At 36.4% G+C, this 26,718-nt stretch overlaps 1 protein-coding gene and 1 long non-coding RNA gene across 9 annotated transcripts; both read left to right on the plus strand.

The window, feature by feature from the left end:
* The first annotated feature begins 108 nt into the window (after nucleotides 1-108).
* LOC112575286 (nose resistant to fluoxetine protein 6-like) lies at nucleotides 109-11,861 on the plus strand. 5 transcript variants are annotated; one of them, XM_025257018.1, is made up of 16 exons: nucleotides 109-218; nucleotides 1,733-2,155; nucleotides 2,487-2,650; nucleotides 3,064-3,148; nucleotides 3,619-3,706; nucleotides 4,086-4,276; nucleotides 4,697-4,864; nucleotides 5,301-5,397; nucleotides 5,670-5,762; nucleotides 6,125-6,290; nucleotides 6,663-6,742; nucleotides 7,228-7,353; nucleotides 7,686-7,803; nucleotides 8,930-9,115; nucleotides 9,569-9,711; nucleotides 10,818-11,861. In XM_025257018.1, the coding sequence occupies exons 6-14, from the start codon at nucleotides 4,114-4,116 to the stop codon at nucleotides 9,017-9,019; spliced, it is 1,101 nt and encodes a 366-aa protein (XP_025112803.1). In that variant the 5' UTR covers nucleotides 109-218; nucleotides 1,733-2,155; nucleotides 2,487-2,650; nucleotides 3,064-3,148; nucleotides 3,619-3,706; nucleotides 4,086-4,113; the 3' UTR covers nucleotides 9,020-9,115; nucleotides 9,569-9,711; nucleotides 10,818-11,861. The 5 variants fall into 5 exon arrangements, with proteins under 5 accessions (XP_025112803.1, XP_025112800.1, XP_025112802.1 ...); XM_025257015.1 differs by lacking the exon at nucleotides 109-218 and adding an exon at nucleotides 822-936; XM_025257017.1 differs by lacking the exon at nucleotides 109-218 and adding an exon at nucleotides 890-932.
* Nucleotides 11,862-22,289: 10,428 nt separating this feature from the next.
* LOC112575431 lies at nucleotides 22,290-24,844 on the plus strand. 4 transcript variants are annotated; one of them, XR_003101634.1, is made up of 3 exons: nucleotides 22,290-22,502; nucleotides 23,676-23,825; nucleotides 24,009-24,844. It is a non-coding gene; the product is annotated as an uncharacterized LOC112575431 (long non-coding RNA). The 4 variants fall into 4 exon arrangements; XR_003101633.1 differs by having other exon boundaries at nucleotides 22,292-22,490; XR_003101635.1 differs by having other exon boundaries at nucleotides 22,294-22,410.
* The last annotated feature ends 1,874 nt before the right edge of the window (nucleotides 24,845-26,718 follow it).

Genomic DNA, 26,718 nt, shown 5'->3' on the forward strand with positions numbered 1-26,718 from the left:
TGTCAGCATGAAGTTCCCTCTCCCAATAAATGGCTGCTAACCACAAGAACACCTTAGTTCACTGTTTGCTTTAATTGTTTACTTATAACATACAGGGGTACGTATCCTGCTTCGTCCCGGCTGAAGTGTACTGTTAGCTCGATCTGGTTGGCTGTGGTTTCATTATTAACCTTTACCTTGAAGTCACTTCATTTGAGTCAAGCTCATGCATGTGAGGCGTAAGTATAACTATACAATGAAACGTACATTTATACAGCTTGATTCCCCTCCCTTACTTGACAGGTTGACATCTTATACTTGGCAAGGTAGGTAAGACGTTTCGAATTAAATGAAAAATGAAATCTCAGTGGTATGTATCAGTCTTCAAGCGACTATTCGATAGCTCGCTCGCTAAATTTCCCCTGCCAGGCTTTCTTTCAATCTGTCTTTTACTTTCACATAGTTTCCTTTATTATGATACTGTAGAAAACTAGAAATCTGATTAGCTAGCGTAGCAGACGTATATCGATCGACACTTAATTAATTCCTCATACAATATTTTTCTCCATTTGAAGCCACCATATGTAACGTCTTAAAAGGGAGAAAATAAGCATATGCGTTTCGAACAACGTACGTGCACTAACTATGCATAGTGAGTGAACTATATATATATAGATGAAAAAAATATATATGATCTGCCCCTCTAAAACAGTTGCCCACATTAACATCATGATTAAAAATACATCACGGTAAACATTTCTGTCATCTATTATTATAAATAAACGAAAATAAACGTATCTATGCTCTGTCCTGATGTCCGTGAGTGTTATTCTATCATTCGGGGGAAAACCACGCACCCCATCAGTCATAAGTAAACAAGAACAATGCATGTTCTAAATTTAGTAACACGCTCGCTGATCACATGATGACGGATCAGGCACCGGGGTAGCAAGGTCGGTAAGTTCTGATTCTTAATTCCACGGATCAGTGACTATTATCTCAAACTGGAGATGGCAAACATTTCTCTAATGGTTCTTTATTGTGTGAGCACTGACAACATAACTATATGTAAGCTCTCGATAGATATAACTATGGCGACAGGATCAGAATTAAAAATATTAAATTCCCGGAAAGTAAACAGATCGAGGTCTTTTTTTAAAAATGAAACAGAACACTGAAATAGATAAGGACGAGTAAAATGAAAAAAGAGAAAAACTGAACACTTAATACGATCATTGTAAAACAATGATATTAAAGTCGACAAGAACAAAATATTTCGTTAATTTTTCAGAAAATTTTGTTTCCCCTAATCCCGCTCAACAGCTTGCCAAAGACTGTAAACGATAATCTGTACCATGGTATACTCTGATGCCTGACCAAAGGCACTAAATTTCCTAAAAAATAGAACGCAAACTCTGTGTTTAGCCGATGTGTTGCCTCGTAAATATGTTTGACAAGAATAATATTATGTTGACGAGAAAAGCTCCAGGAGTGGGTAAGCAGTGTCCTTAATAGTAAGGGGGGTAATCCGAATAATCGTTCTTTGACATAGAGCACCTATGTACAGTATATGTATTTAGGTGTATGCACGCTTTATATTTATCTATTTAAACGTAAATCCTAATTTTAAATAATAAACGATTTTTTCGTCATCACTGAAGGAACATTTTTTTTTAAATTAAACTTTATCACTCTTTTGGCTTGCACTTTCACATTCTATGTGTTCCTATATCATTTGACATTTTTGTTCCAGATCTCACCGATTATCCTCAAGCTGGTTTGTTTACCTCAGCATAGTTTTGCGTAACTTTATCTGATGCTGCAGCTTCATGTGTCAAGGAACCTGCCAGCTGCTATGGGTGTTGTGATATTGCTAACAGCATTGCTTTGCGTGCAGATATGCACCGCTCAACAAATGCCATCCTACTTCCAAAAATTTGCCATGGCAAAAGCTTCATCATCCAGCGCAGAAAAATCTTTTGTCTCAGAGCAGTTTCTTGAAGATTTTCCATCTTATTATCCCCAACACGCTTTCAAGAAGAGCTGTTTAATGGAATTGATGATTTTTTGTCTGGTAACAACACTGCAGGTATAGCAAATGTTTCCAAACTTTGCTTCAACCAGACAAGACATATTTTGGTAGGTTTGGTAGGAGGAGAGCCTTGGGCACTTACATGTAAGTTTAAATATAATTTTCACTCATCAAACATTTCTTTAATGTAAAAATAATGATTAATATCAAGAAATTTCTTGCATAACTTTTTAAAAACCCTTTTCATCTCAGGACTGTTATGATTGTTTCCTCGTGTAGGAATAACAGATATCCTGCTGTCCCCCTTTTCCTAGTTGTGGGTGGGGTAGGGTGTGTTTTATGTGTGTTTGAGTGACCTTTTTTTTTATTCCATATGCTTGTCTTACTTAATATGGAAGAAGCAGTAGTTCTAGAAAGTCGGTGTTAAACCAGCAAGTTATGACTGAAATAAAAAAAGAAATCTCATTATTTTCAGTGCTGGATATCATAGGCAAACCCCCACCTAACTTGAAAGGCTTAAACTTTGTTTGGCCTGGGGCATACAAAGAGTGCTTCAACTTGACTGTAAATGACAGCAACAGCTTAATCCAGGCAGAATTCAAGGGACAGTACTGTACAGCATCACTGATACTTTCTGAGGTGATTCAATGGGTCGTGTATATAAATGTATACATCAGTAGTCTAACAATACCATTGTACTTGATATTTATTTTTTAATTTTAAACAGCTGTCATAACTAGTTAACATTTCAACAACATTATTTCAACTGAATTTCATTTTGGACAGGTTAGAATTTAAAAATAGATAAGCCCCCTAATACTGAAGTGATCTACAGTATGTGCATAAACAGAAATTTCCCAGAAGCTACAATCTGTGGTCACAGCAAATATTTCAGGAATAGATTGATTGCTGAATGGAGTTTATACTTTATTATGTGCTTTTTTGTAGTTTAAAAATGTTCAGAGGTTGTTTCAGTGCTATTGTGGATCATCTTTCCTCTTGCTGTTTTTATTCGTGATGCCACTCACACGTTGCGTCTCATGATGCTGCAGGCAATACCTTTTGCTGTTATCAATGAGGGACTCTGTGTACCCAATTCTTGCTCAAGTGAAGATGTTACTCTATTTTTACAAGTTTGTAAGTTGTTGTTTTTTTTCTTTAGAAGATTAGTGGAATATTGGAATAATTTTCCCTTTTAAACTATTTTGTTTGGGAAATTATGGTGGTAAAAAGAAAAGAAAGGGAAAAATAAGCTTCTGCAATTAAAAAATTAACAGCTCTAAATAACTTTATTTTAACGGAATGAAAATAAGCTACTGAAGCATTTTATCTACCTATAAAGTGTATAAATCTGCATGTTCTGCTTACAAAGTACACTCTTTTGATAAGGCAGAAACTGGTATTTAAGATCATCCTTATTGTGAAAACCCATGGGAATGTATTAATCTTTTTTAAACTTCATTATGGACATATTTTACAAAGTATAAGAAGTTAGTTTATTTATATTAGAAATGGAGGTGGTTCCTACCAGACGTCAAATGGCATTGTGGGGTGACTACAACTTAAAAAAATCGTCTCTAAATTATCTGTAAATATTTGTGTTATAGTGGCAAGGAGATGGAATAAAGAAAAACAAGTATCTGCAACATGTCAAAAACCAAGCAAGCCTTTGGACAGATATGCTATTGCAGGAGTGTAAGTAGAATTTGAATAAATACACTGTTGTTGATATTTAAATATATATTGATGCTGGAATGAGTCAACCTAGTAATCATGTTTAGAGGATGTAATAAAATTATAACAAAGCAGATACTAAATAAGCCTGGCCATTTTTTCCTGTTTACCTTGTGATTGCCTTGATTTCTGTCATTAATAATCATTAATAAACAGCTTCTTAGCATTTAAGCTGCATTTTACTTTCACTTAAAGTGAGATTAAATACTAAGTTTAGAAAAAAGGGTTGGTTAAGTAGATAAAATGTGTAAAGTCTGTGTAGGAAAACTAAGACATTCTAGTAAAACCAGTTCTATGGTTTGAAACATTTACTCATGTGATTGCTCCCTCTTTGTATTAGGGTTGTGTGCAGTGTGTTTGCTGCACTGATGGTGATTGGCACGTTGATAGATATAGTTGCCATTCAAATGCCTAAATGGAGGTCCCAGGAAATGGACAGCCTTGGCATCAATTCTGTGTTTGAGAATGTACCTGAAGAAGAGAAGCCTTTGTTACTGGGTTTTAAAACAGGCATAGCTTCACCTGAACCAGGTGTGTTTTAGGCAGAGATTTTCAGAAGACATAGAAGGGGGTAAAAAGCTTAAAAATCTTTATTTAGCTGCACCATTCAGTATGAAAAATGTATTTTCCTGGGAGAATTATAAATCATCCTCATCAGAGCACTTTGCAAATATCAAAAGAAATACAGAATGTGTTTTCCATACAAACACTGGCCTAAACATATTTAAGCAATATAAGAATATTGAAAACAATTCTGTTTATAAAATGTGTACTAGCACAGCATCACCAACATCATTATTTTTGATTTGTGAATTAATCGTAAGTTTAATACACAAGAGGATAATTATATATATGTATCCAGCAAGACATTTTTTGTGTTGTATTTTTTTCTAGAGTTACAAGAACTCCTCCTTTACTTCTGTTTTAAAGGTTTTTGTTCATTGTAAACAGGCCTAATTGTCCAGATCCTGGTATCATTTTCTGTGTATACAAATGGCTCTAAGCTGCTGAGTACCACTCAGTCACACAACAACCTTGCCTGCTTGCATGGGATACGTTTTTTCAGCATGACCTGGGTGGTCTTAGGTCATACATTCATCACGCCACTTGGAGCTGCATGTAGGTACATTTGTGTTTTTTATTTAAAAATAGTTAGTACATTATATTAACAACATTTTATTTCTTCACGTTTTCTTTTATGGGAGTTTTCATCCTGTTACTTTTATTCATTATCTTAAAAATAAGTCAAGTGAAAAACCATTTGAGAAATGCCATGACATAGGCAAGATTTACGTTCATTCATGATTGAGTTGCAGCCAAAGCACATTTCTGCACCCACTTTTGGGTGCTGATGTTACAACAGATTTTTAAAAAGGCCCTTAACTGTAATCTTGAGCTATCTGATTGTCTTGAGAAAAGGAAAAGAAATTTGTTCCTGGCTCTATAGTATATACACTGGTCAGTAATTAATTCTTTTCCCAACTTAGAAAAGATTTTCCTTTTTAATCAGCAAGTATTGCCCATATGAGCTGCAGACTACTTTTTTCTTTTACAGCAAACTTCTATAGCTACTATATGGAAGTACAGGATCGGTGGAGTTTTCTTGCCATCTCTAATGCAGTGTTCTCTGTGGATACTTTTTTTGTGCTAAGGTTTTTACATCTTTTTTTTATAGCAGATATCATATTATGTAGACAAATGATGCTAGTTGTAAAAGATTGAAAATGTATAAAATTTAGTTCGTTTTCTTCATAATATGTTTTTTTTTATTTTTAAAGCATTATTTTATTTATCCTGACACATTTTAATGTTATCTTTAGTAATAGATTTTGTAATTAAATTTTTATCAAAGTCCTGATCAGGACTAATTGAATAAATGTAAGCTAAGCTGACATTTGAATTATTTATTGTCTGTTATTTTCAGTGGTCTTCTTGTCGCCTTCTTATCATTGAAAGAGATGAAGAGATGTGCTGGAAGATTAAACTGGGCCATTTTTTACTTACATCGCTTTTGGAGGTACTATTTATTAATACTTTAAATCCAACCTTGACCTTGAATTCTGATCTCAAGGCATGTACGAATTTGAAATATTTTTTTAAAACATAACATGACATCCTAATTACAATGAAATCTTTACTTTAAAATTTTAAATTGAGGTCTTCTTGCTCCTGTGTTAAAGGATGTAGCTCTTTTCAACTGTGATTCAACTACCTAAATGACTGGATTTTGTCCCTTTTCACCTAGCTAAATGAGTGGATTTTGTCCCTTTTGGCTTAGTTTATCAAGCTTCTAACCACCACAATTTGCCCTCGATGGCGATGGTTCATTTTTATCTGTGTGTATGTGTGCACCCTGGTTTTTCTTTCTTTTAATGATAGGCTCACACCACCTTACATGCTGATCCTCCTTCTGTATGTGTGTCTGGGACCATACTGGGGAAGTGGCCCAATGTGGCCTGACAAGCAACCAGATCGAGACAACTGCAAGATGTCATGGTGGACCAACTTGCTGTACATCAACAATTTTGTAGACCTGGATAACAGTGTAATTCTTTATCATTTTTGGGCAGCACAAGGAGGCTGTCATGTTTTGTTGTCAAGTGATGTCATCAAATCCATCCATTTCCCAGGTCCACGAAATTTTTAAACAGCAATGATTCAGAGCATCAGTATCTATATTTTAAGCCTAAACTGCCCATTTCACTTGCCTTTTCCTTTAACCTTTGATTCTTCACTATATGCAACAGCTTTATGGACCTTGAGGATTATAATGATTTGGGCAACAGTTAGCAAAGGTGTGGAGGAAATAATCAATGTGATTGAAGAACTGTCAGCCTAATTAGTTTATCAATGTGTAAACATGTATCATTATGGAGATGAAAGGTCATTTCATTGTCAACTTTTGTCTTGTTTTCAGTGCATGGGCTTCACTTGGTACCTTGCTAATGACATGCAATTTTACATACTGAGCCCTCTCATTTTTGTTCCATTCTATTAGTAAGTTTTGTGAGTTTTAATTGTATAGTTCTTGAGCAAAGAAACAAAACATACTGAATGTTGTATGTGCATGAATTTGCATGGCAAGTTTATTTGAAAAAAATTATAGCTTTTATATAAGGACATGTATGAACAAGTATAAAGTCTCAAATGTTATTAAAAATAAGTGTGTGGTGTGTGTGTGCACATGAGAGTGTACCACATTTTCCTGTAACGTTCCTGAGCAGAAATATCTCCAAATTCCAACACCAAACTATTTTTATTGGTGTTTATTAATTTAATTTTTTCAGCTTATGAATCAAAACGTGACATTTTCAAAGCACAAACTAGACACTACAGATTTAAGAAAATGGCGGAGCTTGAATTAAAAAAAAAAAATAGCATTAGTAGCCTGCCAATATTTATTTAACATTGCTCCTTAATAATGACAACAACATCATTACCAGACTTCTGAATCTGGCTGTTCTTCTTGTGTACTGTTTCAGCTCGGTGAAATATGGTATGATCGCATATGGAATTTTTCTTACGGCAACAGTCGTCACCCCTGCCTGCCTTACTGTGGCAGACCATCTACCAGCCAGCTTGTTCACTGCTGGTACTCAGGGTGTAGTGTATGTGTCATACATATTATTAACCCCACCCACCATCCACCATCCACCTATTTCACTTTCGCCAAAAACTTAAGGGATGAAAGTTTTGTCTTAGTGTGATAAGAGGAACTTTGTGCAGCACTGAGTGGACTGTAAAGTTCTTTTCCAACTTGCTTATCTGATTAGAGATAATAAAAATACCTGTGTTTGTGGTGTTTCTCTGCATGCACATTTGTGCACATTGTAGTCAAAGCTTGAGTTGATGTATTTGTGCTTTATACAAAGTAAATGAGGTTGTACTCAGCAAACAATTTCAGAAGATATATATTTATTATTTTTGAAACATTTTTCAGGGAGAAATACCAGCATGAGCTGTACATCAAACCATACACTCGCATGGGTCCATATATAGTTGGCATGGTAACAGGATACCTCTTGTACCACTATAATTGCAGAATCCAAATTAATAAGGTATTTTAATTTTTATTCAACATTATATGTATTAGTATGTTAATTTAGTTGGTAATGATTGATTTTTGACAAGCATGTTTCTTGGGAATTGTTTGGTATGAAGTATTATGCAGCATTCACACGGCATGCATTATATGTCTATAATGAAACGTTGATTTTCTTTAGTTGTACAGCAACAGTTTTTCAGTATTTATCTCCATCTGAGGTTATATATGGGAAATATTTATGGCATTGGTACACATTGGTAATGTACTCACCATGAAGACTTAAAACAGTTCATTACTGAAGACTGAAATGGGTTGAGATCTTGCCAAAAAACCCTGAGGAATTTATATGCATCTGCTATCTGCTTATTGTGCTACCCACAGTATTGTCTTCAAGTGTTCTGATTTTTCTCCCACATACCGAAACTTGTCTTAGCATCTAACCTATCTGCTGTCCTTGGTGCAAAATGGTAACCAGCCAAGAGCAGTTTCATTTACAAGATAGTGCTAAATATTTGCATCACATCATTGTCTGGTACATATCTCTTGTCTTTAGCATAAAAATATTGAGATTTATATAATTCTGAGATTGATATGCATTGGGAATAAAGTACCTTGATTGCATTTATTGACTGGGAAAGTGGATAGCCTAGTGGTTAGAGTGCTGGTATCTGAACTGAGAGTGCACTGGTTCGATACCCATGTAGCGCAGTTCACTTTGCCCCAGTCGACCCAGCTGGTGGCAATAGGTACCTGACTCCAAGAGGGTTTGGGAAAGTAAGGCTGCGAGAAAAGGAGATGGACACCACCATCACATAAAGCTGGTCCCCAAGAAAAGTAGTCTCCTCCCTAGCGACCTGAGAAAGATCACAGGGACCTTTGCCTTTTTCACATTGATTGACGTTCTTGATTGTTTGTAATCTATGGCGTCATGATTAGAGCTAACATTTCAGTAAGTATATGGTCTGCAATCAGAAATTCAGTTACAATTAGAACAAGTTAACAGGCAGTGGTAATATGTATTAAGCTGTGTCAACCATAGAGTGCCTGAAATTAGTAATAGCTAGGTTTAAAGATAGATAAAATATTAAATAGTGGAAGCCATGTTTATGTCATTACACTCATTATTTACTGTTGTGCAGATTCTGAATCTGTTTGGGTGGATAGTTGCAACTGCTGTGGGTTTGGCCGTGGTGTATGGACTTTATGATGACTTTGAAGGTCATATTTGAGCGTGTCATTGTCTGCTTTGTACAATGCTCTCAGCCGCACAGCCTGGGGAGCCTGTGTAGCATGGGTCATTTTTTCCTGTGTTACTGGCAATGGAGGTAAGCAGAAGCATTTTTTTCATGTCTCAGTCACCTCCATTTTTTTTTTTTTAACTCCAAAACCAACTCTTCTATATATAAAGACTTACTGGCATGGCAATCAGCTATGACATCTCACCAAATATCACTGATGCGGTCAGAATTAAAATTTGATACCCCAGGTTCAATTAAAAAAAAAATACAGGAAAACTGATTATTTGAAAAGTTGCAAAATAATAACTATAAAATTTATGCTTTTTTATACCCGCTGTATCTTGATAATTGGCTTTTATCCCCTGACTCAGAAGTAAATTCTCCCAGTGTGGGACTTGACCATGCAAACTAGGACATCTTTTGTATGATGCTTAAGAGAATATGTGCATAATTTAAATAATTGAATAGTAGGGGTGGGTGGAAACATCCTCTTAGTGTTCATTGTCGTGTAGTTCTGCATTCTGCCTTTGATTTGTGCAGGATTTGTGAACACTATTTTGTCATGGAAAGCACTAGTGCCCCTAAGTCGTCTGACTTACTGTGTCTACTTGGTACACATCATAATAATGGAAGCATACTTCTACAGCAGAGACACCCCATTCTATGTCTCAGATGAGAATGTGGTGAGTAATATCACTCTAAGCTAAATCATGAGTTTTTATTTCTAATGGACTCTGGTGTCAGATTGTATGATTCCTTATCGTGAGATACCGTTTTAATTTTTACCTATGCTTTGTAGTTCATGAGTTCTAGCTGTAACTAAACACATTTTCTTCCATTTTTCTAAGTGTTTCTTCATACATTTCTTTTAAATCAAAACATTTTGGTTAATGGAGGACTACATATACAATCATAGTCCCATAAGATTATAACGGTAAAAATCCTGTCGTTGGTAACATTCTTGTCATTACATCATTGTTCAAGGTATCACTCATGTGTTTGGCGGTGATGGTGGTATAGACATAACCTACTGTGCTGCAGGTCTTATAAAAGAATACACAATATCTCACATTATCATAAATGACAGGTAAAAGATGAAGTCACCTAGCAGTGTATTTTTCAGAACATATCGCCATCATTAAATGTCCTTGCTTATAACCCTAAAATCATAATTACGGATCGAAACATGAAAACTTAATCAACCCAATAAGCACTTTTTAGAAAACATGGAACAGAGGGATGCCTTACCCAGCAGAGCGTGACACAACGGAAGGGGTCTCACAAACATATTAATGGTCTACTTTCTCACAGAATACCAACAGTGATCCTTCGAAATCCCTTCATCACTTTCACCAATATTTGCCATGCCCCAGGGTGCTCTGGTGATGCAACAGTGTCCTGGGTTCAGCTCTCATCTTGGGAAAGCTGTTCTTTCTCTGCATGTGGCATCTGTTTACAGGGCTGGCTGCTTTGCTATGATATAGCCATGGTTGCTGGTTCTGTGTAAAACACCTATCCCACCCACCATGCCTCCATCCCATAATAGTAACTTTCTAGCAACTCTTAGCAGCCCTGAATAAGTAGGAAAGGGGTGTACAGGTGCTCATCCATGAGCATCTGTAAGGCAGCCTGACAGGGAGCTCATTTCATAGAAATGATTTTGGGCTTGGCATTAGGATAATTCATTTTGTCACTGCTGCTGCTTAGTTGGCTGCTTGTTTGTTTTCTGTCAACAGTGGTGGTGATAGTAATATATATTGATAGTTGCTGCTGGTTGCTTGTGTTGCAGGTGATAGCCTTCCTTGGCCTTCTTTTATTCTCCTTCATGGTTGCTGCAGTTATTTCCATTGCATTCGAGGCGCCCATGATGGCATTGGAGAAGGTGCTTCTGAAAACTCTGAAGAGGAGAGAATGAACTTTGCTATTTCTACACTCTATTTTTTTTTTTTTGCCACTGATTTGATGCAACACTGACTCGGGCATAGGAAAGGGTAAGGAAGACGATCTGAATATCTCAAGTGAGCTGTGACTGTATTAAAAATTTTTATGTGTCAAGATTAAGGATAGATCATTTTTAAATGCAGACAAAACTGTTTAAAACTAACAAAGACTTTTTGATTGGTATGTATGAATCACACGATTTCAACTTGTTCATTGGTCGTCAGTACACTGTCCAGTGCTTATAGTGTGTGTGTGTGTGTGCACACATGCACATATTTATGCATAAAGTTGTTTTCTTGCTCTTGTTGCATTTATTCAACAGAATTAAATAGAATTTAAGTCTGTACTCATTAATTTTTTTGTGCAAATACAGTCATAATTACAAATATTCTGTACAGTTGAAAATAATAAGTTGGAATGCTTGTGGAGACATTAGATTCAGATTGAATTAACATGTAACTTTCTTGCATAACCTTATAAAATGCTTTCACATAAAGTTGATAGTTGTAATTATTTTACAGCTGATATAGTTTTGTACATGATGTTTAACAGATTTGTGATATCTTTTCAGAGCTCAAAGTGTTGTTTACCTATTTAGTAGCTGAGTTTCCTTAGGATTTTTGGTGGAAATCTTTTACTAGGATATTCTATTTGACACTATATCATCCTAATTTGAAACACAATCTCTAAATGACATTAGATGAATCTCAATTGTATGTGCCATCTTTATTAAAGAAAAATATTTACACCTTTTGAATGTCACAGTTTATATTTTCCAGTGTTGTATTGCATAACACATGTAGCATTAAGGTTCTTTTAGATATACATGTATTTGTAATTTTATGACATCACAGTGAGCTCACCCTCACTGAATAAAGACGTTTTTAAGGAACCCGTTGTTTTTATTTGGTGTTGCCAATTTTGCAGTCATTTGACTAGGGGCAGAAGATGCCAGTTTGTGCAGCTTCTTGTCTTCTCTTATAACAGATTGCTGTCAGCATGCCATTAGTTACAAGTTTTCATTACAATAAACCAAAAGATGAAATATAAAAAATACATATAAATTAAAAACCAAATGCTAAATGAAGCAGAACGTAAAAATCAGACCATACAAAGGGTGTGACTTTAATCAGGTCTGTGTCAAGTACAGTATTGTGCCAGGGTGTAAATAAAATGCTAGCTTAAGCCAGAGACTTGAAGAAATGTAAGACTGACAAATTATCAGTATAACATGAAATGTATAACAGTGTCCATAGCCTGCATGCAGAGAGACGGAAAAATATCAAAAACTCACACTAGGCGAATTGATATTTCCTTGGTTGCAATATTGGCCGAAGATTGAAAGTGAAAAGTGGTCCAGTGCTGGCCCTAGATTAGTGTATCAAAAACTCATGCTTGGTGACTACACAACAAATTTTGTTTACCTATTGATAATGGAATGAACGAGTACATAATGGCGTGTACTTAGCAAATTTACTGTGTAAAATATTTGATATCAAGCTGTTTGAATTCGCTCACAATAAAACTTGAAAACCAGCCTTTCCTTTGAAGGCAGCCGCCCCTGATACTCTTTAACGACTCTATGCCAGCCGTGTTATTTGTTATCTTTGTACTTATATATAGTGTTAAAATACTACGGGCAGCCTATTTCTAATGGTGTTGTACTTGATAAATTACATTTCAGTCAAATTAACCTAGGATGAATTTAAAAAATGAAAACAAGTACATTTCACATTTTGGCAGACGATCGACTGGTTCAAAGAAGTCCGTAGGTCGCTCGATTGTCTTACATGTACAGTCGTAATTACTTGAGATGCCAGGCAGTAACTGCGCGAATACAGAGTGCCCTGCGTGCAGAGATCTATCTTTAATTTTGGAAATCCTGGCGACTCTGCATGTCACATAACTAACGCTGAAAGCAAGGAAGCTCATTACTTCCACTTACCATAATGGGCATCCAGCTATAAACAGATCATTTTAATTGTTTCACTTTTTTTTTTTTTTTGTATTTCAAATAAATCTGCGCAATATCTCACATTATCTTAAATGACAGGGTACAGCCCCAAAATAAATAAGTTAGCCTAACGATGGCTGAATACACACTATACGATGTAGGGTTTCCTTTTCAATAACTCTTCCAGAGTTTATCTTGATTTCGAAGCAGACGAAAATCCCGACATCATGGGTTACTCATTTTTTGAAACAGGTAACATGCATTGAGATGACTTCAGGCATCCTAGATTTGTTTCCTCATCCTAGCTCCCGATATGTCAATAACAATTTCTGAAGCAAACAATTTGGAAAACACTTTTAAATTTCGTTAAGATGATGACAAAATGTACATAAAAATAGAAAGGAAGACGCCCTACTAGCCAAGGGAGGTCACTCTAACTACAACGTAGGCCTCGTTTTCGGACAGCCGAGACGTTTACTTCCTGTTTTAGTACGTCGTTGTGTTACAACGCAAGGTGTTGGGGATTTCGTACATGAAATTTTGCATTTCTCGGTTGGTTCAGCACTGTCGTGACATAAAATAAATCTCACGATTCAATGTTTACTAGTAACTATTTTTTTCAAAACACTGGATTTCATTGTTTCTGTTTAAACCCGTGTTGACCCCTTCTGACCCCTGTCAATGTGAAAATTGCACCACAGCTACAAAGTGCCAGACACAGCCGACGTTTGCTATGACTACGCATCAAACAGTTTCATCAAGTTCGTGTGAAAAATCATCGTTGAATTTTGAAACCTCAAGGTTCCGCTTGCAAGAGATGAACCTTATTTTGAGTCGAAATCAGATTGTTTTTGTCAACATCGAATTCACTTCGTTAGTTGGTGTATGAACTTGAAAGCATTCGACATAGAGTCGTTGAAGAAGTCGGCGTTTACTGGCGTAAACGAAGGAAACGCAGGTCAAAAAGCACTACATTCTAAAGTGGTTTATAATTTCACGGATTGCAGACTGGATAAAAAAGGATTTCATCGGAAAAGGGTACATCGGACCAAAAAAAATATTCTGTGGTTTGGTGCGAAATACGTGCTTTTGGGATGGTGTCTAGAAACCATTTTCACATTTGAGTTGTGGTGTATAAACGCTTAATATTATACATTTGACACTATATCACCGTAATACGTTCGTACTCTATAAGAGAGTATATGGTGAAAGGTGGTACAGGGATATTGCATTTAAAATAACACAGCCTTGCTAATCAGTCCTGAGTACAATACTGTTTTAAGATTGTATGATGGCAACAGTGCCAGTGGATGCCACTCATCTGGATGAAAAAATGAGTGAAGCCAGGACAAAATTTGAAAAAGCCTGTCAACAGATTGTGCTACTTGATCAGAAAATCAGGGACTTAGAAGTTCGTTACAAACGTGCTGTAAAGAATAAGAAAAATTCCTTTCGCTATAATCTGCGGCTGCGGCTATCAGTTGTGACAGGTGTTAAGATGATGTATCATCACTACGCAAGCACCAAGGCAGAAGAACTGACAAGGCTTCGAAGGCAGCAAGTTGAAGAAACCCAAGAAAGATGATATTAAAAGGTATGTTGTAATGAGCAGTTTGATCTGCAAGATGTACCTTATGTTTCTTAAATTATAAGATTTTAAGTAATGTTATTAAACAATGACACCAGTTACTGGAAATATGATTCTCTAGGATATGAAGTGTTCTAAACACTTTGACAAGTGTTAAAATTGTTTCAGATATGTGTCAAGTGTTACTTAAATGCTAAGAATAGTTGATGATAATGATGGTGTTAACATTAGCTTACTAGCAATGCTGACCTAGCATCTTTGGCATATGTTTCAGGACAAGCAGATTGAAGCAGTTACTAGTATCAGTATAATATCTTTATTAGAATAAAAGCTCTTGGGACTTTATACACACATAAACACACCTGGGTTTTTTTAACACTTTGTGGGCTAATAATAATGTGTTATGATGCATGTTAACAGTGTCCATGTAATTAATCTTTTATATGTTATAAAAGTTCTTGTCAAAACATTAAGAAGTATGGAGGGGTGGAGCATAGATGTGCAACTGTGTGGAAGAAAGAGATTGACAGAGAGAGAGAGAAAGAGAGGGAAAAGAAACAAAATTATATGTTTTGATTTATAGACAAGTGAATGCATATTTAATTACAACCCCTTAAGTTTTTCATGTGTTATTTTTTATCTTCAAATCTTTAAAGCAAAGGTTGGATAGGGCTGGAAAAAGCTTCTCTTTTTATAGGATCTGATTCTGAAGGGCAGTGTGCAGTCTGGATTTTAAATTGAAATTCATTTATTAAGTTCATTCTTTCTTTCGTCCCCTTGACTAATATCTGTCATTGAGGGAGGTGGGGGGAAAACACCTGGATAGATACAGCAGCTGACAAGTACAGTCTCTCAAGCCTGCTTTTCAATTGAAGAGGAAGGTGGGTGCCACCCGGTATGTAAGTCCAGAGACTGGTGTAAAGTCCATCTGCTTGAAGCTGGGTAACTGTTAGCAGAAACTTTTCCAGCATACCAGTTATGGAAGAAAAAAATAAAGAAGTGTTCAAAAAGATTACATTTGGTTTACTTTCACTTTAGTAACAATAAAAAGAGGATTTCAGCAGTCTCTGCAAAAGATGTCATCTTCCATTTAAGAAGGAAAAAAGAATTTTGTGCTTGTATTTTGTTTTAAATTTTCATTTGACTTTATGCTTTTCAGCAGTAACAACTAATAATTGTCTATCGAAACGTGTTCATTGGTGTCTAGAAATATTTGCCCAAGTGTTTTTTATGCATGTTTATTTTTGCACTAATGATTATTAATTGTTAAATTTAAAACATGCACATTATAAACCTTATTTTGAGATTAATGTGTAGTTTATTTTTATTACTCTTTACTGTATCAGTTAATTTAAAATTATACATATTGTTGATTAATTTATTTTTCTAAAATTGTATACACCTTATATAAGAAAACTGCATGTTTCCATTACTCTCTGCTTCATATGTATTTCTTTCATATGTATTATTTGTTGTAAATAATGTAATGAAGCACATGCCAACACAAATAATTAAAACGACATGAAACATGTTAAACACATTTTTTTAAAGTTCTACTCAATGACACGGTACCTTAGTGTATTTCTATATTTGTCAAATTCTTAATAAGGTTAGAGAGAGGGGAATCTGTAAATATAAAATGCTAGTAAAACTCAAATTTTGAATATTTTCCAGGTTTTATTTGTAGCCATGTATTTCAACCCTACCCCCACGTTTCCACCATTTTAAAATGCATGAGGTAAAGTGGTTGCAGCTTACTTAAAAAGAAATAGATCTAATTTGTGCTTTTTTTTAAGACTCAGAATCCTTTGTCAGTAAATACTTTTGCGTGATGCTTACTAAATATTTATTGCTTTTATTTGTAAGGCATAAAAAAGCATTCTGTAGTATAACGGATAGAGATTTTTATGCAAGTATTGTGCAATTATTTAATTGGTCAGTTACAGGATGGCCTCACTGCATATTTCCTAGTAGCATGCACCATTCGTATTGACAGTAAAATCTGTCTAAGAAGTAGTTGCTATTTGTGTTGTAGTTTATTATATTCTATTTGGTTAATTTTGTGTGGCATTATCAACAAGTTAAATCTTGTCAGTACATTTTGATATTTTGAAACTGCATGGAAGCGTACAATTTATTTAAACTTCATTTTGATATGCAAAGGGTCTGCATGAGTGACAGTCTGGGAAGAAGTTTGTGTGTGTTGAGATGCATTTGATGCGTTCTCACAGAATGAGATAGTATTGTGAAGTATCATGAAGATGTGATAGAATTGACAGTTGTTAATATGTTATCAAAGATGTCGAAAAATAAAACTATGATGAAGACAGTGCTATGATAAAAGGTAGGCATTTGCTGAAATTTGTTTTTTCTCTTAAGTCATTAATCTTTATTTTCATGACATTGGAGCATGTGGAGTAATTATTGCAATTTCAGTGAGTTGGCTGGGGTTTTACAGTAATTTGTGCTGTCTTTCTATACATAAAGATCTCTATAAATTTTAGAGGGTGAACTGTTCCAGGTTGGATGCATGGGATATCAGCTCCTGTATCCCTGCACAGTTCTGTGGGATAAACCCCTTAGTTATGTTTAACAAGACTTATGTGATGTTACTATTTCCATGTTCAAATCATGTTAGTTATTGTTAGATTTGTGTCAGGAAAGCAAAATATAACTCAATCAGATGAAATGCTGTTTCTTGAACAGATTTCACATCACAGTCTTTTTCTTGAAGGGACAGAGAGGCAGTATGTATCGGCTTTCTTTTGGTGCTACATGTGTATATTTCTTGTCAATAAGTTTGATGGCATTTCCACTTTAAGTTATCTTAGAAATGTTCCAAGCATCATGGCAGTAATAACAAGATGAGCATGTTTCCCCTGTACTTTATCCAAGATCATCTTCCTTTTGCAAAATATGTAATTGTTTTAGCATCACCTTTTATTAGTGGTTGGTAAAGATTTTTTAATTCTTTAGGTTTAAGTTTTGGGGTTTTCTTTTTTCTTTTGGTCCGGTATATATTATAAAAGTTAGCAGCAGGCATTTTAATGCTTATTTCTGAAGACAGTACGTGAATAAACTGATATGATTGGCCAAAAGGTGTGAATGTCTTCTGTTTTCTAGTTCATGCTTTAGTCATTCTACTTTTGCCTCCACCATAAAATTAATATCAGTTACTGTTTTGATTATTTTGTCATGTTGCATTTTTAAAGAGGTTTGTGAGACGCACAGACGTTGCGTATAAGAAAATTTATACAGTTCCTGGCTCATAGACTGCTTGTGGCATGGGTTGGAGAAAGGAGATAATATAGGAAAAATAACACGTTCTGTCTTCCAAAGTTTGCGAAAATTTATGAGAAACTCAACTGACGAATGACAGATCCTTATTTAAAGACCAGAGTAATGAACTGTTTCAGTGAGGTCTCCTTTCATGAAAAGTTTCTTTTCTTCAGTTTCACAGAGTGCTGAAGTGCTAATGTTACTTTGAAAAAAATGTGAAGAAGCTAACATATTTGGAAAAAAGAAGCTGAAGTGGTTTTGAAAATAAATAGCGAATTTAAAATGTTTGCTTGAGAGTATTTTCTTCGTGTTTCAATAATATACAAACAGAACAATAAAGTGCAATGCTGTCAACATTTTATTGAATGGTGTTTTGTGAATTAATGGAGGCATGAAAGGGATGGGAACAGGAGAAGAGAAAGATACAAAAGGATTTAACTATGATGATGATGATGATGTAGTTTTGTAGCGCGCTAGTATCCGCATCACAAAGATGCGCTCAATGCGCGGTGATCCCATGACATGAGAGAAAGAAAAAATTAGAGTAGCGGTGTACCAAGCTGGAATTTTCCCCAAATGTGAAGCGCACAAGCTTAAAAATAAAGTATCTCACACTGACGTCGACTTACAGTAGTGCACGAACTTCTATCCCACGTCCATGAGTAGTGCAAACAATGTAAGGGAAGTAATGAGGTACACTAGCTATCTGGTTAAGCATTCGCAGTTGCTTCCCTTGCATCATCCTCGCTTTAAAACATACTTCAACAAACAGATCATGGCTTTCCTTGCCTTCTGTTATTACAGCAAATTTATTCAGCCATTTAAAATTTTGTTAGTTTATCCAAGATGCCCATAACAGTGACAACGTGCACAAATGCTGGGCAATTTATATTGAGTCATGCAGCATGGCAACATAATAGGTTTCAAGCAATTCTATTGCAGACGCCATGCACTGCATGACTCCACCGTTCCACATTCCCCATAAATCACATATACACTCCCCATCCTCCATTAAGATGACATCACTGAGCGGCTAAAGCATGTCTCCCTCAAACTGACTTTTTAAAAGTCATTTCCCGTGAATAGCGATGATTCATGGGCAGGATACCTGCTGTATATTATAAAAGTTTCATGGTTTTGATGATCAGCGTAAGTTATAAAAAATGTATAAAAACTGTTCGGATGTTTTTTACATAAAAAGAGTAAAAGCTTCTAGAAATTACAACTTGCAACACTGGGATGTTTACATAGTGATTTTAAACAGAATGTGATAACGCATTCAAGCAAACTCTTTTTGACAGAGTATACTTTATTTACTCGCAGACATTTGACTTCGTCCAATGTGACTTCACTGAACGAGACACATATGGACATTCAACACTCAGTAACTTTAAGTGGGAGATGCATTTTTATGTTTGAACTGCTCACATCCTCGTGTATGCCTTTGACTTGTCTTTTGTAAAATTCTCTCGTCCGGCTATCGTTTGTATCTTATCAACAAACTCCAGCAACTCTACATGATCTGCAGCACGAGTCATACTCTAGGCACGCAAGCGAGATCATCAAAATATGTTTTCCGTCTTCTCCACTAGCTTCCATAAACTAGAAATAATTTCTTCAATCTGCTTCAGGCTCTGCTCCTATTTTCACTTCTATGACCTCTGAACTGCTTACAACCCTAGCAGACATCTTCATTCTTCTGCCTCCTTTCCCTTCCCAGAATCAGGACGAAAACATTTGGTGAAGACATGTTTGCCCATTCAGCATCATCTTGTTGGAGCTCCCTTCTTCGTGTGATACGCCACCAGCACACGATCGAGCCATTCAAGCATGCCCTTAAAACGCACATATTCGAGAAACATTTTATTTGTAGTTTCTGGTCAGGGACACCGTAATTTGTTGGACCTTCCCACTCGACGCGGCCAGCGTTTGATCTAGCCCTAACTCTAACTTTAGTTAATTCTATAGATTCTTCTAGTAGTCAAGACTTCAACAAGATTGAATGGAATTCATTTTGGTGAAGAGACTGAAACTGAAGATTCAAGGACCCACCTGTCATGTCTAGACGTGATTCACCTTCATTTCGCCAGGTTTCGGCAAATGGCAGCAAGTAAGTATCCCTGGGTAACCGGAAGTTGCGTACCCACACGTCAAACTCGTCGCTGACCTCAGAATGAGCTCATTAATGACGTAGCAACGTTACCAAGCTACCCGATCTCGGAAACAATTAGACTTACAAGCACCAAGACAGAAAAGCTACTGACCATTGGCGATTCATAATGTATAGGAGCAAAAATGTTTTTCAGAAAATGATTTTAGAAAACTGCTTAGACTTTTTGAAGACATAGCGTCGACATTTTAATCTGTGGTGCATATATTGGATTGGGAACAGTTTATTATACGACGATATCGCTTTGTGGATAGTACTAATTAACGTAAGTACACGTTCAATTTATACTCCATAATTGATTCTTTATATGCTTGGTTGTAACTGCAATGGATATGCAGTTTGTGTCTGTGTTCATCATTGACTGAACTTTACTTTCTGATGTGTTTCTGTGACCGACTGTAGGAATCATGTTCTGTTCTTTAACCATTCTTCTGCCAGCGTCCGCCATTCATTTTTCAGCTTCAGGGCATAGTACGTACAGAAACATTAACCTCTCACTGGAACATTTTGCTACCATGCAGTTCTTGTAATTATCAATGACTTTGATGCACGACAATTATTCTGGTTTCCCTGTATCTTTTCCAGCTCCTTGTTCCAAGATCTACTGTTTAGTCTTTAAAAACAGTCTTTGTATTTGTGTATCTTAAGTTATGGACGATGATTTGCTCTGTGGACAAGAACTAATTCTAGTTATTATATTATATTATATTATATTATATTATATTATATTATATTATATTATATTATATTATATTATATAATCTACTTTTATACGAGCATAATAATGCTTTGTGAATCTGAACTACGAGCTTTAGATCTGTACCTCCATCTTGCACATCCTAATCTGTGAAAAATGATGAGCAGTTGAAACCCTTAACACTGCACACTATTTTATACACACTATTATATACACACAGTTATATACACACTATTATATATGCACTCCTATATACACAGTCCTGTATATACAATTATATAGACATTATTATATAGACATTATTATATACACACTATTATATACACACTATTATATCGATGGATTTCTCTTCTGACCGCTTAAGACCTCATTAGGTTTCAAATAAGCATTTTGCACGCAGACCGATGAGTGGCCGAAATAAAAAGAAAGACCTAGACCTATTAGATCCACTATATGACTGGGCGTGGTGGGGACAGGATCATTTGCAGCCTGGATAAGATATACTAATTAGGACTCGCAATCGCATGCTACACTACACAGCCAAAACAAAAAAGTATGCCAACATTTCATTATAGAAATGCCTTTTTTATTTTTTTATTTTTTTTTTTACAAAAATCAGATAGATACCATGAACGACCAGGAGGTGAAGAAAGGAGAAGTGAATGACAGCAATTCTAATAGTCAGAGCAGCTCGTTAGCTCACAGAAAAACCTTTTACGAGGGAAAGTACAGTCAGCTGCTGGAGAGGCGGGACTGGTTCAAACCCAATCTGCTGACCAGCCTGGTGTGGGAAAAGCACATCAAGGAGGTGTCCACCCGCGTTTCACAACCCACCATGAGTTCCAAAATTCGGCAAGTGGGTCGTAAGAAACCGTACGATGTCTACTTCTGCTGTGCTTAGTGCACAAGATGTTGAACAATGACCTATTAGGTATTTATTATAATTTTTATGCTTACTGATGTATGATGTGTGTATTTCATATTTTTGTAGGGTTTTTTTTATTAACGTTACGCAAATAAACGTATTTTGAATTTACATTATTTTCATTTCTTCGGCGATCACGAAATGTTGCATCAGTTGGGAGTGCGTGACTTCTGGATTGTTGTTTTTTTTTTTATGTTGTTGAGGTGGTCATGGTGGTGGTGGTAGTCTTATAATTTTTTATTGACCATTTACAACATCTCTCTACAGATCTCTATTACACGTTCGTTTCCTTTCGAAGGATATGTGCGTGTGTGTGTGTGCTTGCACGCGAGCTTTTGTTTGAATATGTGTATACTCATGAGTACAGGTGTTTTTTTTTTTAACTGTTGGGATTCACTTTAGTTTTGGGAAGTTTAACAGCTTCTGTACCCTGTGTGAAATTTATCAAACACATCAAGAATGTTGTCGCCGTCATATCATCATCATCATCGTCATCATCATTGGAGTGGTTTTATTTTATATCCTGGAAGTCAGTTCACACGTTACGGCATTCTGTCCAATGGAGAACACAAGGGAGAAAAAGAAACCATTACATCATTTCCGTTGCCATGCCAACGAGTTTTGAGGTCACGGAAACTGTGGATGACGTCATTATCATGTGACGCAATTCCTGCGAGTTGAATCCACAGGCAGACGATATCTGCTGTCGCTCTCTCGCTCCGTGCGGGCGCAGCAACATTATCTAGTCTCCTGGGCGACACTAAACATTAGCTGCATTTAGTGCCAGTGAATGTCTCAACCTCAGGATCATCCAGGTGCAGGTCAAAAGTGAGGAGTTCTCCTGATTTAAGTTCAATGCAATCGTTGTGAAGGTCTGGCGACATCTTACGAGATCTGCTGCTTGGTTGGTTAGTTGGTTGGTTGGTTGGTTTGTTTGTTTGTTTGTTTGTTTGTTTGTTTGTTTATTTGTGTGTGTTTGTTTGTTTCTTTGTTTTTCTTTTAAGACACGACTGATAACACGACACGAAACGACAGATAAGACGATATGACACAGAATCTAGTCTTTGTCTGTCGTGACAATCTGATGATGCTAGATGACGTAGACGACAGGTGTGTGCGTTGGGGTGTGTGAACAGCTGAGAACATGTCCGTGTGAGGATGTGCAACCCTGCACGTGCACGTGAGTTCTGACATACACAGGACGTTGCTTGTAGGAGTCTATTTAATTAAGTTCACTTTTAATAATCTTTTAAACGTGCATTCAAACATCTTTCCTCCTTCTAAACACACTACTAAACTCTTTTTTTTTCTCTGTCTCTCTGCCTTTTATATCTCTTGATTTATCTATTTTTTGCCGTTTTTGAACATTTTTTTCCCGAATGTAAAATAAAGACGTGGGCTTGCGAAGTACGCAGTTTACGTACACACGAACTGAGACCGGACGAGGGTGAATGAAAAGGATGATCTAGAAAGTAGATAAAAATCTAATCTAAAGAATCGTGCATTGTTCACTGCATATCATGCGAGGAGTGAGTGGGTGACAAAGATAATGACAAACCTTTATTTACGAGAGTAACAGAATAAGCAAAGTTATGTTGGTTTTTTTTTTATCTAAGATAAGAAAACTGAAACACTACTTCACTATAAAACTGATTTATTAAAGAAAAAAATTCAAATATGTACAAAGATCGGAGTTGTTGTCAAATTTGACAGGGATTTGTGACTAGGAAATTAGTAAATGATATCCTCGTGCAGTTTTTTTATTGTTAGCATAAGTATTTGAGTGGGATAGAAGGTCTATGCAAGTGATCAAAGGTTTTGATATGGATGTTTTAGAAATCCTATTTTGAACTAGTGAGTGAGTGAGTGAGTGAGTGAGTGAGTGAGTGAGTGAGTGAGTGAGTGAGTGAGTGAGTGAGTGAACAAAACAGGCATTATTTATTACTAATGTACAGTCACAAATGTCATAACTTTAAAAGTAAATAAATAATTCATAAGTCATAGCATTTTTAGTTCGCTATTTAGAAGTCAGAGCCTTAGATAACACGAAGAAGCGAAGCATTTATTTTCTTTATTTATTCTTTCTTTTTCAGGTTTACCGTCTGCTAAGAAGAGTTCGCTGTCTTGGCGTTTCTGAAGCGACTGGGTGGCAGAAGGGAGACCCTGTCTACCCAGCTGTGAGGTCACGTGGTAAAATTACTGTCCTAGGACTTGCCAAGTGTCAGGTCAAGTTTTGATATTACGTGAGTTTTGCGATCAAACTATGATGTAACAAACAATTAACGCTAACTATCCGAAAAGATGCGTTTACAAATGGTTAACCTCCTTGTTGCCAGTTTGCTCCTTGCTTTTTAAGAAAAAATTCAAGTTACAAAAGTTTGTTTTCAGCAACGACATCAACAACCTTGCATCTTTTTTTTCTCCAGTTATCAACTTTCGCCTGAAGTTTGTGGACGCCGTTCTTTGAGTCATTCGGAAAGTCTCAGCGATGTCGTTGCCACCTTTGACCCGCCATAACAAGGCCCGCGTGATGGACCGCGACAGACGTGATGATCCCTACAGGCCCGACCTGCGGCCCCAACACCAGGTCTCAGCGCCGTTCCGCTCGAAATCTCACTACTGCATTGTGTACAAGAAGCTGTTGATGCCAAGAGACGCACTGAAGCCCCGGATGCTGTGGAGCCTGGTGTTGGAGAAGCATCTGAAGGAAATGTTATACGAGCACTGCCGAGCTACCAAGAACTCCCAGATGAAGTACACTCGCCGTGTCCTGCCTCGTCAGATTTATATTTGATGTACCGTGAGTCCCCGTGCTGTAGTCAATCTGAGGTCCGGGTTTTTTATTTCTTCTCTCATTCCACATCAATCTCCACCCCTAAAAAAAGACACAGGAACAAATGTAAGTCTCTGAAAGTAAGTTTGCATCTGACTGCATGAACCAATACCTATCCTCCCTCCTCCAACCCTGATTTGCCCCAAAATTTCTTGTCTCAATCTTTCACGTTCCTTCTCCTCCATCTTTTTTCGTCTATTTAATACTTAGATAATGAAAAGAGGACAAAAAAAAAAAAAAATTCACTGACTCAATTCCATACCAAAAATTATCTCACTCTACCAAACACAGTATAAGTAACGGAGACTCGCCACATTAAAAATTTTAAATTAATTTTAACATGCATGTCGATAGCGGTGCAAATAATTCTCTTACCGTAATCACAAATATCAACAACAACAAAAATTAAACAATTTTTTCAATTATAAACTAGTATTGAGTTTCTTTCCTGCAATAAACAGCTGGAGCTGGAGAACAAAAGAACTGTTTGTGAATGTGTACTCAAAGAAAAATCAGTCGCTGAATGTTCGAATCTTGCAGACATTTGCTGTAGTCACGTGACGCAGCTTCCACACCTTCTTTTTGGACTCGATGTCCTGACACAAGTTTTTACGAAAATTACAGTCGTCACTCTGGAATCGACGTTCCTTGAATCACAAAATACTTCCTAAAAGCAGAAACAACTCTAGAGGCTGATACAAAAGTAGGTGTCACCTCCAGGGTAGAGGCGGCTATAGGTCCAGCTACCCAAAACTGTAGACTACAGGTAGGGAGTGACATCAGATCATCTACGTAGCTTTACTTTCTGGTTCGCGATTTAATGGCAGACGAAATGTACAGAAGCTGTACAATAGCTTATTTTTCGAGATTATGATAAAGTTCTTTTCAAAACAATTAAAAACGATCCAGAGGCGCAATCATTTAGGGGTGGGAGGTGCGATGCTGGTCCGCTGGTTGTTTTTTTTTGTTTTTTGTTGTTTTTGTTGTTTTTTTTTAAAGTGATGAATGACTTTGGATAAAAATATAAATTCAATAACATAACCTTTCCTCTGCTTGTAGGTATACAACCAGGCGAACTGGGAAGTTGCTTAGTACGCAATCATTGAGGGGTAGAGGGGTTGCAGAGATGGGTTTTGTTAATATAAGTGACTGATGATGCTGCTAGGACTGTTTTGTAGCAGATACCCGAGTGATTAGAGTCCTGGCATAGTGCTTTACATAAATCATACATAGACTAAATCAACAACCATGCATCCGTATTCGCATATTACAGACACACTTCTACAACACACTCACACACACACACACACACACTCACACACACAAAGTAAATTACAGACATGCGTTATGCACTCTCAGGGTCAGGACAGGGTCACAGAGAATCACCGATTCTGAAAAGATTAAAGACTTAAAGGTGGTAAGAGAATCAACGTGGAGTCATTCAACCATGCACTGATGCACCTCCTTATGACGCGAAAGTTCTGAACCGTTCCATCAACAGTCCGGTGTGTTCAAACAATATTCCTATTAATGTGCGATGAAACAAATAATTCAATTCCTTAATTAAGCTATCAAATGTTTTATTGCTAAGTCTGCCGTCCGATACCATCTGGATAGTTATCAAGTAATGAGATTCACAGATGTAATTTATTATGGAAGCCTTACTTGTAAAACTGTTGTAAAGACAGCTTTTTCCGTCTTATTTCTCCTCTAGTTGTTCTCTCTCTGTCTCTTCTCTCGTCTTTTTCAGGTATTTCTTCCTTTCCTCTTTCCTTCAGGTTTTCCGTTCAGTGTCATAGAGAAATGTTTTTGTGTTCACGACGATTTTGTGACGATGCATAAATTAGATAAAAATTAATCGTATGTTTGTCGCGAACTATGCAAATGTCTAGGGGCGAGAAACGGTCAATGTTTTTTTTTTTATGACGATGATATTAGAGAAAATATCTTTTTGTTTTATCATATATTTGCTAGATATTTGTCTATAAATATGAAAAAAAAAATAGTTCTCTTTTCTCACATGACAATTTAAATAACGTGAGTAGGCTTACATAATACCAGGAAGATTATCGCAGTTTGACATCCACACGCCATGGACGTGTCTCTCTGAACTGCTGCCTGTTGGCCGAGAATTACTCAGGTCTGTAAGGTCTCAGCGAACCATTTAAAGTCAACAATGGATTTACAATAAATTTGTACTCAGCGTGACCAACCCCGTCGTCATTAACAGCATCATCACACCGCTCCTTCAATGAGAACACCTGCTCCACCTGGCCTGCAATGCTTTATTGCAATGCATCAAT

The sequence above is a fragment of the Pomacea canaliculata genome, linkage group LG11 (genome assembly GCF_003073045.1).
Source record: "Pomacea canaliculata isolate SZHN2017 linkage group LG11, ASM307304v1, whole genome shotgun sequence".
Classification (NCBI taxonomy): Eukaryota; Metazoa; Mollusca; class Gastropoda; order Architaenioglossa; family Ampullariidae; genus Pomacea; species Pomacea canaliculata.

Excerpts from the sequence above, each read along its gene's own strand:
- LOC112575286 (XM_025257018.1), top strand. The coding sequence starts at position 4,114 with ATGGTGATTGGCACGTTGATAGATATAGTTGCCATTCAAATGCCTAAA. Across the intron at positions 4,865-5,300 it reads CACGCCACTTGGAGCTGCAT|CAAACTTCTATAGCTACTAT; the intron begins GTAGGTACATTT and ends TTTCTTTTACAG. Across the intron at positions 5,398-5,669 it reads GATACTTTTTTTGTGCTAAG|TGGTCTTCTTGTCGCCTTCT; the intron begins GTTTTTACATCT and ends TGTTATTTTCAG.